Below are 13,486 nucleotides of genomic sequence, written 5' to 3'. Positions count from 1 at the left end.
GCAGATGATCAGCATAAACCGTGTTGTTTGTACAAGGAATCAAGGCACACTGATCAGTTAGAGAAAGTGGGAACACACCCCCCCCCGCAAATCCAAGTTCCCAAATGTCATCCAAGGGCCAGCCTTGCAAGCAGGTCCTTCATAGGATAGCAGCCTCATGCCTGTTATGCTTTTCTGCACATACCACAATCCGATGCTTATATTTCTAATGCTGAACACCACATTCACCATTTAACTATTAAGCCATAGGCTGCTCCATTTACTGTTAACCCGAGACACCCCATTTCACTCTGTTTACTAGTAATGCCAGATGACGCATTCTGCTTCCTTCATTCCACGCTAGACACAGCATCATCCTGTTCCGTTCCTCCGACGCCAGGCACGGCACTCCACTTCATTCATTACCGACAGCAAATGCTAATTCTCCTCCAGTCACCCTCAGAGAAACATACCATCCTGTTCCTCTCACTGTTAACACTAGACCTCAGCTTCTGCTCAATTCACTTTTAACATCAGACATAATGTTCTGCTTCATTTACTATTAATGCCAAACACCTCATACTCCTCCGTTCGCCCACACCTGAGATCCCACATTCTGCCCCCTTCTCTGTGAACGCTGGGTGCCTCGTTCTGCTGGGCTCCTTCTAATGCTAGGCAGGCACTGCCTTCTCCCACCTCCCCTGCTGTCATTGCAGACCCATCCTGTTTATTCCCTCAGCACTTAACACAACGTTTGGCTCTGCTGTGAACACCGAACCCCACACCACATTCCCTCCAGCCTCACGCCAAATGCGACACGCTGCACAGTGTCCAGTTAGTTAGTGCCACACTTCACATTCTGCTTCATTACAGAAAGCTTGACATAACCCACGATGAACACCACAGTACCCTTGGATTCCAGTTGTTACCATTTTGCCTCGTTTGCTTTATCTCCGTCTCTCTGTGTACAGAGAGGTAGGTGGGTAAGGAGGCAGACAGGTGCAGCTTCTGCTCAAGCGTTTGAAAGCTACAGACATTGTGACAGTAAAGAATAAGGATCACAGTGATATTATCACATCTAAAAAATTAACATTCATTGAATAATTATTATTGAATTAGAAATAATGCCGAGCTCTGGCTGGCATAGCTCAGTGGCTTGAGTGCGGGCTGGGAACCAAAGTGTCCCAGGTTCGATTCCCAGCCAGGGTACATGCCTGGGTTGCAGGCCATAAGCCCCAGCAACCACATATTGATGTTCTCTCTCTATCTCCCTCCCTTCCCTCTCTAAAAATAAATAAATAATATCTTTAAAAAAAAAAAGAAATAATGCCATAATTGCATCTAATAGAAAACCTTCATTTAAAATTTCTGAATTATCAAAAAATGTTCCACTCATTGTGAACACTAGACTCACTATTTGACTCCGTTTGCTATTAACATTCAACCTCACAGTCTTCTCCATTTGCTTTTATTTTTTAAGCATAAAATCTACTGGCAGTTACTATATTTGCAAAATTGTTTACCTTCGCCACTATCGATTTTTCATCACCCCAAAAGAAACCCCATACTTATCACCAGTTACTCCCCCTTCCTCAGCCTCTGGCAACCACTGATCTACTCTCTAGCTCTATGGATTTACCTATTCTGGACATCTCAAGGAAATGGAATCGTATGATACATGCATAGTGCCCTCAAGGCTCATTCATGTCACAGCAGGTATCAGCTGTTCGCTCTGCTGACAGCAGAATAATACTCCATCATGTAAATACACCACAATTTGTTTATCCGTTCCTCAGTCGGGAGACATTCGGGCTATGCCACGAACATATGTGTGCAAGTTATTGTGTGGACATGTTTTTGTCTCTGTATATGTATATACACATATATATATATCATACATCTCATATATATGTATATATATGGCACATACACACACACACACACACACACACACAAAACTTGGAGGTGAATAGTAACTATATGCTTAATTTTTTAGGAACTGCCAAACTATTGCCAAAGTGGCTATACAATTTTATAATCCTACCAGAGTTCCAATTTCTCCACTTCTTCTCCAATGCTTGTCATTATGTCTTTTTGATTATAGACATTTTAGTTGATACAAGGTGGTACCTTACTGTGGTTTTGATCTGCATTTTCCTCATGACTAATAATGTTGGACATTCTTTTCAGGTGCTTATTGACCATTTATGTATCTTCTTTGGAGAATTGTCTACTCAAATCCTTTACCCACTTTTTAATTGGAGTAATTCTCTTTTTATTGCTGAGTTGTCATAGTTCTCTGTGCATCATGGATTTTAAACCCTTGTCAGATATAAGATATGCAAATATTTTCTGCCATCTGTGGGTTGTTTCTTCACTTGATTTGCAGTGGCCTTTATACACAAAAATTTTAATTATGGCGAAGTCAAGTTCATCTATTTTCTTTTGCTGCTTGTGCTTTGGGTATCCTATTTAAGACACTAATGTGTAACCCAAGGTCACAAAGGTTTACACCTACATTTTATTCTAAGAGTTTTACAGTTTAATCTAGATTTTGATGCATTTAGATTTTTGCAGGTTGTATGAGGAAGGAATATAACACTTTCCCATGTAAATATTCAGATGTTCCAGCCCCATTAGTTACAACTATTTCTTTCCTTCCACTGAATTTACATTCTTGTCATAAATAACTGAGTGTAGATGTATGGTTTTATTTCTGGACTCTCAGTTCTATTCCATTGATCTATATGTTTATCCTTATGCCAATACTGCAATGCTGATTACCATAGCTTTGTAGTAGTTTTGAAATTGGGACATGTGAGTCCTCCCACTTTCTTCTTTTTAAAGATTGTTTTGGCTATTCTGGGTTCTAACATTTCCATGTGAACATGATTATGAATTTTAAGATAAGCTTGTCAACTTCTGCACAACAAAAAAGGAATTTTGAATAAAAATGCTTTGAGTCTCTAGGTGAATTTGGGGAGCATTGCCATCTTAACATTAAGTCTTTCAATTCATGAACATGGGATGTCGTGCCATTTATTTAGGCTGTCTTTCATGTCACCTGCCTTCCAGACCCCATAGTTTCTATGAGAAATCAGCTGATACTCTTACTGATGAGCCTTCGTATGTGATGAGTTGCTTCTCCTTCACTTCCTTCAAGACCCTGTGTCTTTGGCTCCTGACTGTTTGATCATGGTGGATCTCTTTGCACTTAACCTGCTTGGAGTTCATTGAGCTTCCTAGATGTGTGGTGTTTTTCATCAAATTTGGGGAAAATTTTGGCTATTGTTTCTTTAAATATTCTTTCTGCCTCTTTCTGTCTCCTATCCTATAAGCCAGCAGTCCTCAATGTTTTGGGCACCAGGGAGCGGTTTCATGGAAGACAATTTTGCCATGAACTGGGGGTGAGACAGGATGGTTTCAGGATGATTCAAGCATATTACATTCAAGCTCACCTCCTGATGGGAGGCCTGGTTCCTCATGGGCCCAGACCAGTACCGATCCATGGCCTGGAGGTTGGGGACCCCTGCTTTAAACAGACTTGAGTGCACATGATGGTTCCCCATCGGTCTCTGAGGCTCTGTTCATTTTTCTTTATTCTGTTCCTCAGACAGGATAACCCAAACTTCACTGTTTCTTTTCAAAGTTCACTGATTCTTCTGTCTGTTCAAATATGTTGATCCTCTCCAGTGGGATTTTTACTTATTTTACTTTTCAACTCCAACATTTCTATTTGGTTTTTTTTTTTTTGTAATTTCTCTCTCATGTTCTACTTGATGAGACGTTGTTCTCATACTTTTCTTTAGTTGTTTAGACATGGTCTCCTTTAGTTCTTTGAACATATTTAAAACAACTGATTTAAAGTCTTTATCAATTAAGTCCAACATCTGGGCTCTCTCAGGGGAAGCGTCTTTTGACTGCGTTTTTCCTATGAATGGGCCAGTCTTAGTCAATTTGGACTTCTATAATAAAGAACCAAAAACTGGCCCTGGCTGGCGCAGCTCAGTGGATTGAGCTCGGGCTGCAAACCAAAGTGTTGCAGGCTCGATTCCCAGTCAGGGTACATGCCTGGGCTACAGGCCACGGCCCCCAGCAACCGCACATTGATGTTTCTCACTCTCTTTCTCCCTCCCTTCCCTCTCTAAAAATAAATAAATAAAATCTTAAAAAAAAAAAAAAGAACCAAAAACTGGACAGCTCATAAACAACTGAAATTTATTTCTCACAGCTCTGAGGCCTGGGAGTCTGTCTGATCAGGGTGCCAGCATAGTCAGGTTCTGATGAGGACCCTCTTCCAGCTGCAAACTGCTGACTTATTACTGTATCCTCACATGATTGAAGGAGAGCTAGCTAATTCTCTGGACTCTTCTTATAAGGCACCAATTCCATTCACGAGGGGTCCACTCCTCGTGGCATCATTACTTCCCAAAGCCCCCACCTCCAAATACCATCACACTGGAACTGGGATTTCCATATATGAATTGAGGGGAGGGCACAAACATTCGGCCATTACAGGGCCATTTCTTGTTTCTTTGCATATAATTTTTTGTTGTTGAAAATTACACATTTTACAAAATTGAATGTGCTGTCTCTGAAAATCAGATTTTCTTCCTAGTGATCGGTTGTTGCTATTGTTTGTTTAGTAACTTTTCTAAACTAATTCTGAAATGTCTGTATTCTTTCTTAGCTGCGGAAGTAGAGACACTTGAAGTCTCCGCTAAGTGAGTTTGGTGGTTAGCTAAAAATTAAACAGAGATTTTCTTGAATGTCTTGAACCTATAAACTCCCCAGCCTTTGTTTAGGGGCTCTGTGTATTAGGACACAACTTCAGCACCCAGCTGGGCAGCTTTCTTCCTGCTTGCTCAGTACATCGAGGTTAGCCAGAGTTGAACCCTAAGGGCCTTCTCGGGCCTCCCCTGGGCACGCACATAGACTTCCAGAAATATGTCAGAGTTTTCTCAAGCCTCCTGTGGACACCTCATTCCCTAGCTCTTCCTCTTCAGCTTTGGCTCAACCTATTGTTTGCCTCAACTCTTACCAGCCTCAGACTGACCAGATGTTCAATAATTGTCACTGTTTTCAACAAACACCCCTGGGAAAATGGCTATTCATGTGGGCCAGCAACAAGTCAGGCCAAGACGAGACAGCCTGGTTTGTGAGAGAGGTCTTTCAGTAAACCACAGGTTACGTAAATAATGACAGTTCTCTGGGAGTGGCACTCTGAAGAAGCCCCATCAGTGGCTGCCACAGTACTGGTTTTCACTGAGCTTGCAAGCTGTTGGTTTTCAAGGTTTGTGTGGAGCTGGGGGAGGGAGGACAGAAATGGGGCAATGTAAAATGCCACCAAGCCCCAAGGGAAATTGAAACATATGTCCACACAAAAACCTGTGCACAAATGTTTGTAGCAGCTTTATTCAGAATAACCAAAAGGTAGAAACAACCCAAATGCCCATCGACTGGTGAATGGATCAACAAAATGTCATATATACACATGATGGAATATTACTTGGCCATTAAAAATGAAATACTGACACCAGCTACAACGTACTAAGCTAAACCTTGAAAATATTGCACTAAGTGAAAGAAGTCAGTCCTACTTATTCTCCCACTCACAGGAAGTGTCCAGGACAGGTCACTTCACAGAGGCAGAAAGCCGATTACTAGTTACTTGGGACTGGGGGTGGGGGGCTGGGGCACTACGGGATGACAGCTAGAAGTTGCTAGGGGGCTTTTTTTTGAGGTGTTAAAAATTCTAAAATTGACTTTGATGATGGTTGCACATGATCTGTGAATGTATAAAAATCACTCAATCGTACACTTTACATGTGTGAATTATATGGTATGTGAATTACATCTCAACAAAGCTGTTTTTTGAAACACTACAAAGCTTGTTCTTACTAAGATCAGGCTGTCTTTCTTAAATAAATGCTCACAGGGTTGTTGTTGGCCTTTGGCTCTTTACCAGAGTTCTGAGAAAAGTTTATTCTGACCATTTTTGCTGGTGCTCTCGTTGCTCTCATAGGGGGTGAGTTCTGAAGTTCTCACACCCCGATTCTCACTGGCATTCCCCACATTGACATAGGCGCAGCGTCCTGCCTGTCACCCTCAGAGTAAACACTTCTGCTCCCCTGAATAACAGTGCTGGGCACTCTGTCCTCCCCTCTCCAGTGCTCCTCCGGTTTCTCTGTCTGGCCTTCTTGGTGCCTTTTTCTTCTGTTTTCCTCTGTGCCCTCCTCCCTAACGCCCCAGCTGGGGAGGGGGCAGGGGAGTTCCATCCCACCAGTCAGCACTCCTCTCCTCTGCACTCACCGCCCTGTGTTCTTCCCCCACCCCGCCCAGGTGTCCTACGTGAAAGCCATTGACATCTGGATGGCGGTGTGCCTGCTCTTCGTGTTCTCTGCCTTGCTCGAGTACGCTGCTGTCAACTTTGTGTCTCGGCAGCACAAAGAGCTGCTCCGGTTCCGCAGGAAGCGAAGACACCACAAGGTAGGCCTTTGGGTCCCCACCCAGGGAGGGACAGCTGGCGGTACATGGAAGAGCTCCCAGCAGGCAGCCTTGTCTGGTGATGCTTGTTTCACTGGACCATCCTTCTCAGTGGGCGAGGCAGGCAGGAAATGGGAATGAGAGTCACAGAAGTCCCAGCTTCCGCTCCCATAAATGACGCCCCGACTGGGTCTGCAGGCAGTCACTCATTCAGCGGTACTAACACTACAGAAATGACCAGGGTGTGCCTGAAGTCAGAGCTGATGGCACAAATGCCGGCGGGGCCAAGCTAATGGCTCATTAGAAACCCAGCGCATGGCAGGCTGGGGGCTATCTATTGGTGTTTTCTGCAGGGCCGCATTATTTCAGGGGGCTTGGTTCCAGGCAGGAATTGCACCACAGAGGGTGAGGTGTTCGGGTAATGTGTCCACTTTCCAGGCCTTTGCTCCCTACCTCCAAGGAAGGGGCATCAAGCAAGATCCTCCCCCAGTGCAGATTCTCTCCCTGACGGACTGAATAGAGGACTATTTTCTCTGAACAGTCACCAGCCTCTTCTAACTACCTCAGAGGTTGTGGTCCAACCAGCAAACGCCCCTGGGAGTGTGCGGCTGAGGCAGCACACAGACTCCGCACCCTGGTCCATACCACTTCCCCGAGGGTCAGAGAGCCTACGCTTCTCTCTGGCCTCGCTTCCCGTCACCCTCTCCTGTGCTCTCGGGACACCATCCACACTAGCTGTCTCCCCAGCTCCTCAAACACACACACGGGCCTTCAGGAAGCTGGCTCCTCCCTTCCTGGGTTGCTCCCCAGGGCACTCCGCTTGGGCTCAGCCCGCTCATTGTCCAGCCCTCCACTGAGCCAACTTTCCCTGATACTTCGGCCAGGGTCCCAGGCCTGTACTGGGGTCCTTTACAAGGCCGCCGAGTGTGGCCATACAGCTTGTGTCCTACAAGGGCCCCCAGCCAGCGAGGCCCTCCCCTGTAAGCCGTGCCCTGGCATGGGCTGTGCCAGCCAGAGGAAAAGCTTCCAATCACAAGCCCCCAAGGGGCAGGCCGGCCCCTGATTTGCACAAAGGCTATGTGCACTAGCAAAGGCCGTGTTCTGCTCATACCCAGTTTCTTTCCTTCTGAACATTCACCTTGACTCGTAGTTATACATTCAGTGATGTGATTGCTCAATGCTCATCTCTTTCATGGAGTTGTAACCTCCATAAGGACAGAGGCCATGTCTGCTCTTGTTCAGTGGTACATGCCTAGTGCCCAACACCAGGCCTGATACGTAGTGAATGCGTAAGAGCCGTCTGTAGAGCACGTAGACAGAGGAGCAAAGGAACCAAGGCTCGGGCTGACAGCCTGCCGGAAGTTTTTCCAGCAGCAGATTAGGGCAACCAAGAACCCATACGCTGTGACCTGTCAGGGCCGCCCCACACGCCTGCCGCACACCAAGGCGCCACACGGTTCAGACTGGCCTATTCCGTGCTGCTGCACCGAAGGGCCCCGCGCTGTGACAAAGGACCCTGTCTCCTCAGCTCTGTCTGGTATGGGACTTGCAGCTGGCCTCGCCCGAGGCCCAGCTTTCCCCTCGGTGAAATGGACTAAAGCTGGCATTAGGGGGGCTGTGGTACGGATCAAACCAGATTCCAGAGTGGCTTTAAGTTTCGTTCCCGCCACAAGTGCCAGGGATTAGAATGATTACGCAGGCATAACTCTCCATCCATGTTTCTTAAACATTCGCAATCTGACTTAATTAACTTCTAATGGTGTACCGCAGGCAGAAGGCAGACATTCCAGGACAGAAGGTGCCCCTGGGAGGGGAGATACGTCCTGCATTGGGAGAGGACACTGTTTCAGAAGCCAGAAAGCGCTTCTTACATGACCCCTAGTTTTAGTCCTTCCATTACCCTTCCATTGGGTTTCTAGCCTCTGACTCCCAAAACAGTCTAAGTGGGAAACTGACCAAACACAACTGTCTCTGAGATTTACTTTTTACTTTTCTTTTTCCCCGTGGGCTAGTGGCTTTTTGCTGAAAGATAATTAATACCAGACCCCTAGATTGTGCACTTCACAATTCCAGGGGGCGCTATTTGCATAGGCTACAATGTGAAGGGAGCCTCTTGCAGAAGTGTGAGAGGGTGGACCTGTGGTACTTCCAAAGGCTGCCTCCTCCCTTGCCAAATCCCTGCCGGTGTGACACACTAGAGGAAAACAGATGCATTCACTCTGGCAGGTAAAGTGTGGATAAGGCTGCTGCCCAGATTTCATCAGATTCTGCCATGCAGTTCCGCACTGGCTCTCTCACAGCCTGCAATGCTGGAAGAGCTCTCAAAGAGCATCCCAGCCACTCCTCCTGGGCCAAGGATGGCAGGGGGGAGGAGCCAGTCACCAGGACCACAGAGACCCTGACGCAAAGGCAGGGGTGGGGCTCAAGGACCCACAGCTCCTCCCACACACTAGCCATACAGCGTCCATTGCGACCAACCCATCAGTGTTTCCATACTGAAGCGGGTAAAAATAGTCCTGCAATTATTGGATCTTAAATAAGAACTATAGTAAGGTGGAGGTCAACAACTAGTAGCCGGAAAGTCAAATTCAACATGGAAATATCATTCATTTCACGAGCAGTGTCTTAAAAATCTGGAATAAGGTGCCAGCACTTAAAAACCACACTTCTAATATCTCTCAAAAAATCACAGCCTGCCGCCCCACAGGATGCCCATCCCACATGGTGCTGGCGCACTGGACGTGCCTTCAAGGTGGGGGTGCCCTGCGCAGTTGACCGCAGGCCCCTCTACCTGGACAGGCTCTTCAGCCCGGCTCACCTCATCGTTCACATTTCTCCTGCCCAGTCCCCTGCAGGTGTTCACATTAGTCTGACCTTGTTCCTAAGAGCTCTGAACTTGGCACACATGTCAGGACCTACAAGGACGCAGAGTTAGACTCACCAGAAAGAGCTTCCACTGGAGTTGGCCACTCTGGCGGGGCTTGGGCACTGGCAGTGCACAGGCTGGGGCTGCAGGAAGTGCGGCAGAGGGGACTTTAATCCCCAGATGGTGAATGGGGAGGAACTAGCTGCGTGCCTGAGTTTCTCAGAGCCTGAGATCCTGGCCAGGCTCCTCAACTCCCGCCATCCTCCCAAGCTACCTCATTTGCTGGGCAGAAAGCATCTGGTTCTCGAATTCCTGGAGGGCCTCATTAGTCAGAGTATTAGGAAGCCTCTGTGAGCTGGACTGGGCAGGCACAGTCCCAGCCTCCCTGGGCTCCAGAGAGGATGACAGGATTTCCCCTGCCTGGTCCCCAAGCAGCTCCAGATGCTGCTGGGCACTCGTTTCCTGCCACCTGCTGGTTATAACAGGAATAGAAGGCTTCGTTCGGTTGTGTCCAGAGAATTGCCCCTCTCCTGGCTACAAAGTGAAATGGATAGTCATCTAACGAGATGGGGCCTACAGTTCTCACCCACCCATTCCACTACCATGCTCAGCAAATGAGGCAGACAATAATTTACCCAAAATTATTGGGTTGGCCAAAAAGTCTGTTATGTTTCTTCCATATGATGGCTCTAGTAGTGCTTAGTTGTCTTTAACTTCATTCAAAACACCTTTGTTAGGTTGTACTGTGACAGCCATCATATCAGTGTGCATTTTTTAAAAACCTATCAAATTGGTGAATTTTTGTGCAGCCACTTTAATATTAAAGATGAAAGAAGATAAGCAACATTTTCAGTGCATTATGGCTTATTATTTCAACAAAGGTAAAAATACAGCTGAAACGCAAAAAAAGATTTGAGCCGTGTGTGGAGAAGGTGCTGTGACTGATCAAACGTGTCAAAAGTGGCCTGGCTCCCGGTACTACTGACTGTGTGGCCAAAGAACTCTGTGTGGTGGGGCTGTCTCTACATCAGCAGCGCCCCTGGCCTCTGCCCACTAGAAACCAGTAGTGGGAGAGAGCCGACATACTCAAAACACCCAAATCAACAAAGTTATTGGTGAAAATGAAACAAGTGTCTTTTATTTTACAGAAAAAACAGAACGGACTTTTTGGCCAACCCAATACAAAGACAATTAACTTGGTGCCTCCCCTATACAGCCAGAGCCCAGCAAAAACACCTCCCGACATGGCAGCCTACAGCAAGGGCAGATTCCTAGTGACAAGCAACCATCAGACCCAGCTTGCTGCCCTCCTCCTTCTAGTTTCTCCCTTTCTGAGCATACAGTGATCTTGCCCTGCTCCTGTATTCACTTAGTGTTGAGAGGTTGATGCCCATGAGAGACTGCACCTGTGCATTCACAGGGCTGACAGTCTAGTGAGAGAGGCAGATGTCAATCACAGAAGGCAATGTGTTCAGAGCTTTCAGTGGGCATGGCTGCACGGGGACCTCATGACAAAGAGCAGGAACACCTAGCCTATCACTGGGTTCAGGGACGGCTTCTGAGTAGGAATTCCTTGAGTGAAAGGGAAGGAGCTGGAAGCAGGGCTGGAGTCGAGTGCACTCCAGGCGGAGGAGGACTTGAACAGAGGCCTGGAGTTAAAGAGAGGGTGCGTGGCACTTCTGAATGCACAGAAATGTGCCAGGCGATGGGAGCACAGAACACCAGATAGACGAAGGCACCAGATGAGACCCGAGAGGTACACAGGGTCCAGGTAATCTAAGGCCCCGTCTACCACATAAGGCTTTTAATTATCCTGAGGTCAGTGTTAACTTATGTAAAGTTCTAGGCAAAAGCTGCCCAGTAAGATCTGTGTTATAACAACCCTGAAGGGTTGGGGTGGGGGCCACCTGGGAGAAGTAGGAAGACTAGGCTGAAAGTCGTCACAAGCCCAGATGGCGGCCCAAAACGGGGTGGCAGGAGTCGAGCTGGAGAGGCCCCAGTGGCTCGGTTGGCCCCGTTGTGCATGGGGACCAGCAGGAGACAGGGCTGCCCCTCTGAGGGCTCCCACTGTCTGGAAGGGCAACGTGAGCTGACAAAACTTCCCCAGAGCCACGCACGGAATCAGAACCTCAGCTGAGACCTGGGGGCCACCTCAGATCTCTCGCGGAACAAACACAAAGTGGAACTCGAGAGCAGACAGTAATAGGGCCTCCAGGTCTCCGATCAGGGCCCGGTCAGCATGGCTGGGAAAGGGGGGCTGAGAAAGGCGGGGGAAGCGGCCACCTCGGGAGCTGGTGTGAGGCAGGGAGTGGGGTGCGCGGGGTCAGCACATAAAGTGCAATGATACTGGTGGGGAGCAAAGCAAACAGTGGGAGGGAGAGAGGCCTGTCGAGGTAAGTTGGAGCCAAACAACGAATGGCCTTGAATGATGACTTGATACAAGTCTGGAGGTAGGTCTGAGGTCACAGACACCAGGGGCGTGGGAACGTGGAGGTAGGAAGAAACTGTGGCTTCCCTGGCTTCAGCAACGGACATGAGGCCCACAGCTCTTGCTCCCTCGCCGAGCATTCACCCCCTCCCCGCAACCCACAAATGAGAAGACCTGAACTGGGGCAGGGGGTGGGGGAAGGGAGCAAGGAGGCAACAGAAGCAAAGCAGGGGATCTCTCCAAATTGCCCCCTGGATTTCTGATAATGATGCACTCAGAGTACGTGCCATTCTCAAACCTCTGATGGGCAGAAGAACCTTCTGAGATAGCAGGGTGACTCTTACCCCCACTTACAGATAGAAATGAAATAAAAGAAACCCTGAGACTCACAGAAGACTTTCCTAAGGTCGTGCAGCCACGAGGTAACAGAGGCAACCCTTGAACAGGGGTCTCGAGACTGCACACCACGTTTCCATCCCCTGGTTTGCATCTGTTTCGGCAGGCGAGAGGCGCCCCTCTATAAGGCATGACTCCCCAGCCAGCCAAAAGCCCTCGGAAACCTGGAATGGTGGTGCAGGGCGGCAGGGAGAGCCAGATGGGCATGGCCTGGCCCCCCGGGAGTGCCTTGCAGGGAGGGTGCCCAGCCCCTGTCTTATTTTAAGTAGAGCCCCATGCTGAATCTGTTCCAGGAGGACGAGGCCGGAGAGGGCCGCTTCAACTTCTCCGCCTACGGGATGGGCCCGGCCTGCCTGCAGGCCAAGGATGGCATCTCGGTCAAGGGCGCCAACAACAACAACACCACCAACCCCCCTCCCGCGCCATCCAAGTCCCCGGAGGAGATGCGGAAACTCTTCATCCAGAGGGCCAAGAAGATCGACAAAATATCCCGCATCGGCTTCCCCATGGCCTTCCTCATCTTCAACATGTTCTACTGGATCATCTACAAGATTGTCCGCAGGGAGGACGTCCACAACCAGTGACGGGTCTGCGATGGGGGCGCTGGGAGAGGGCGGAGAGGGGCGAGCACAGGAAGAGAAGGGGAGGAGCGGGAGGGTCCAGCGTACACAGCTCCCTCTTTCTCTGCTACCTGTGCACAGCAAAAGGCAGTGGTGCATGAGTCTTCGAATGCGGCACTATCTATCTGCGCACGGGTGAGCTGGTGGGGGCGGGGGGCTTTTCCAATGCAGGAATTGAGGGGCCGGGGAAGGGCAGGGTGGGGGCCGGAGTGGGGGGAGAAGAGCTTTCAAACACCGGAGTCACCGGCCTGTGCGGTTCTCCTGTTTGGAAGGAGAGTGCAGTCTGCCCCAGAGCTGCAGGAGAGCAATGTAATATATATCTATTCACGCTTAATATTAATGCGAAACCATGAGAACAAAAGATTTTTCTTAACCTATCCGCCTAGTAACTGCTTAAATTTTTAAAGTCACAGAAGTAATGGACAGTTTTTCCCTGAGTGGAAACAGTCACAAATAAGCTTGCTCTGGTGTGTCCCACATCATGCCCCTCCAAACGCCATGCCTGTCTTCCATCTGGCCCAGGGGGACACGTGCCAAAACGCTGTTGCCATTCCGCCTCTGCCTCCAGAGGGCTGGGCGGCCAGAGCATGCCGTGAGGAAGCGGGAAGGGTGGAGAAGAGAGAAAGGACTAAAAAGAGGGGACGTTTCGGAGGCCCATGGATTGAGAATCCAGACGAGCCCGCCTCGATCCTCCTGTCTCAAGGCTCAGGA

At 48.6% G+C, this 13,486-nt stretch overlaps 1 protein-coding gene across 2 annotated transcripts in view; it reads left to right on the top strand.

The window, feature by feature from the left end:
- GLRA1 (glycine receptor alpha 1) overlaps positions 1-12,900 on the top strand; it is a 71,951-nt gene extending 59,051 nt beyond the window's left edge. Inside the window, exons 8-9 of one of the 2 annotated variants that reach the window (XM_028528436.2) lie at positions 6,322-6,468; positions 12,449-12,900. In XM_028528436.2, coding sequence (XP_028384237.1) covers positions 6,322-6,468; positions 12,449-12,739 — 438 coding nt within the window. In that variant the 3' untranslated portion in view covers positions 12,740-12,900. Of the gene's footprint in view, positions 1-6,321; positions 6,469-12,424 lie in introns of both variants that reach the window. The other variant, XM_028528435.2, reaches the window with a different exon arrangement.
- Positions 12,901-13,486: the final 586 nt, after the last annotated feature.

Source organism: Phyllostomus discolor, chromosome 13 (assembly GCF_004126475.2).
Source record: "Phyllostomus discolor isolate MPI-MPIP mPhyDis1 chromosome 13, mPhyDis1.pri.v3, whole genome shotgun sequence".
Taxonomy (NCBI): Eukaryota; Metazoa; Chordata; class Mammalia; order Chiroptera; family Phyllostomidae; genus Phyllostomus; species Phyllostomus discolor.
This window is presented reverse-complemented; position numbering and strand designations above follow the sequence as displayed.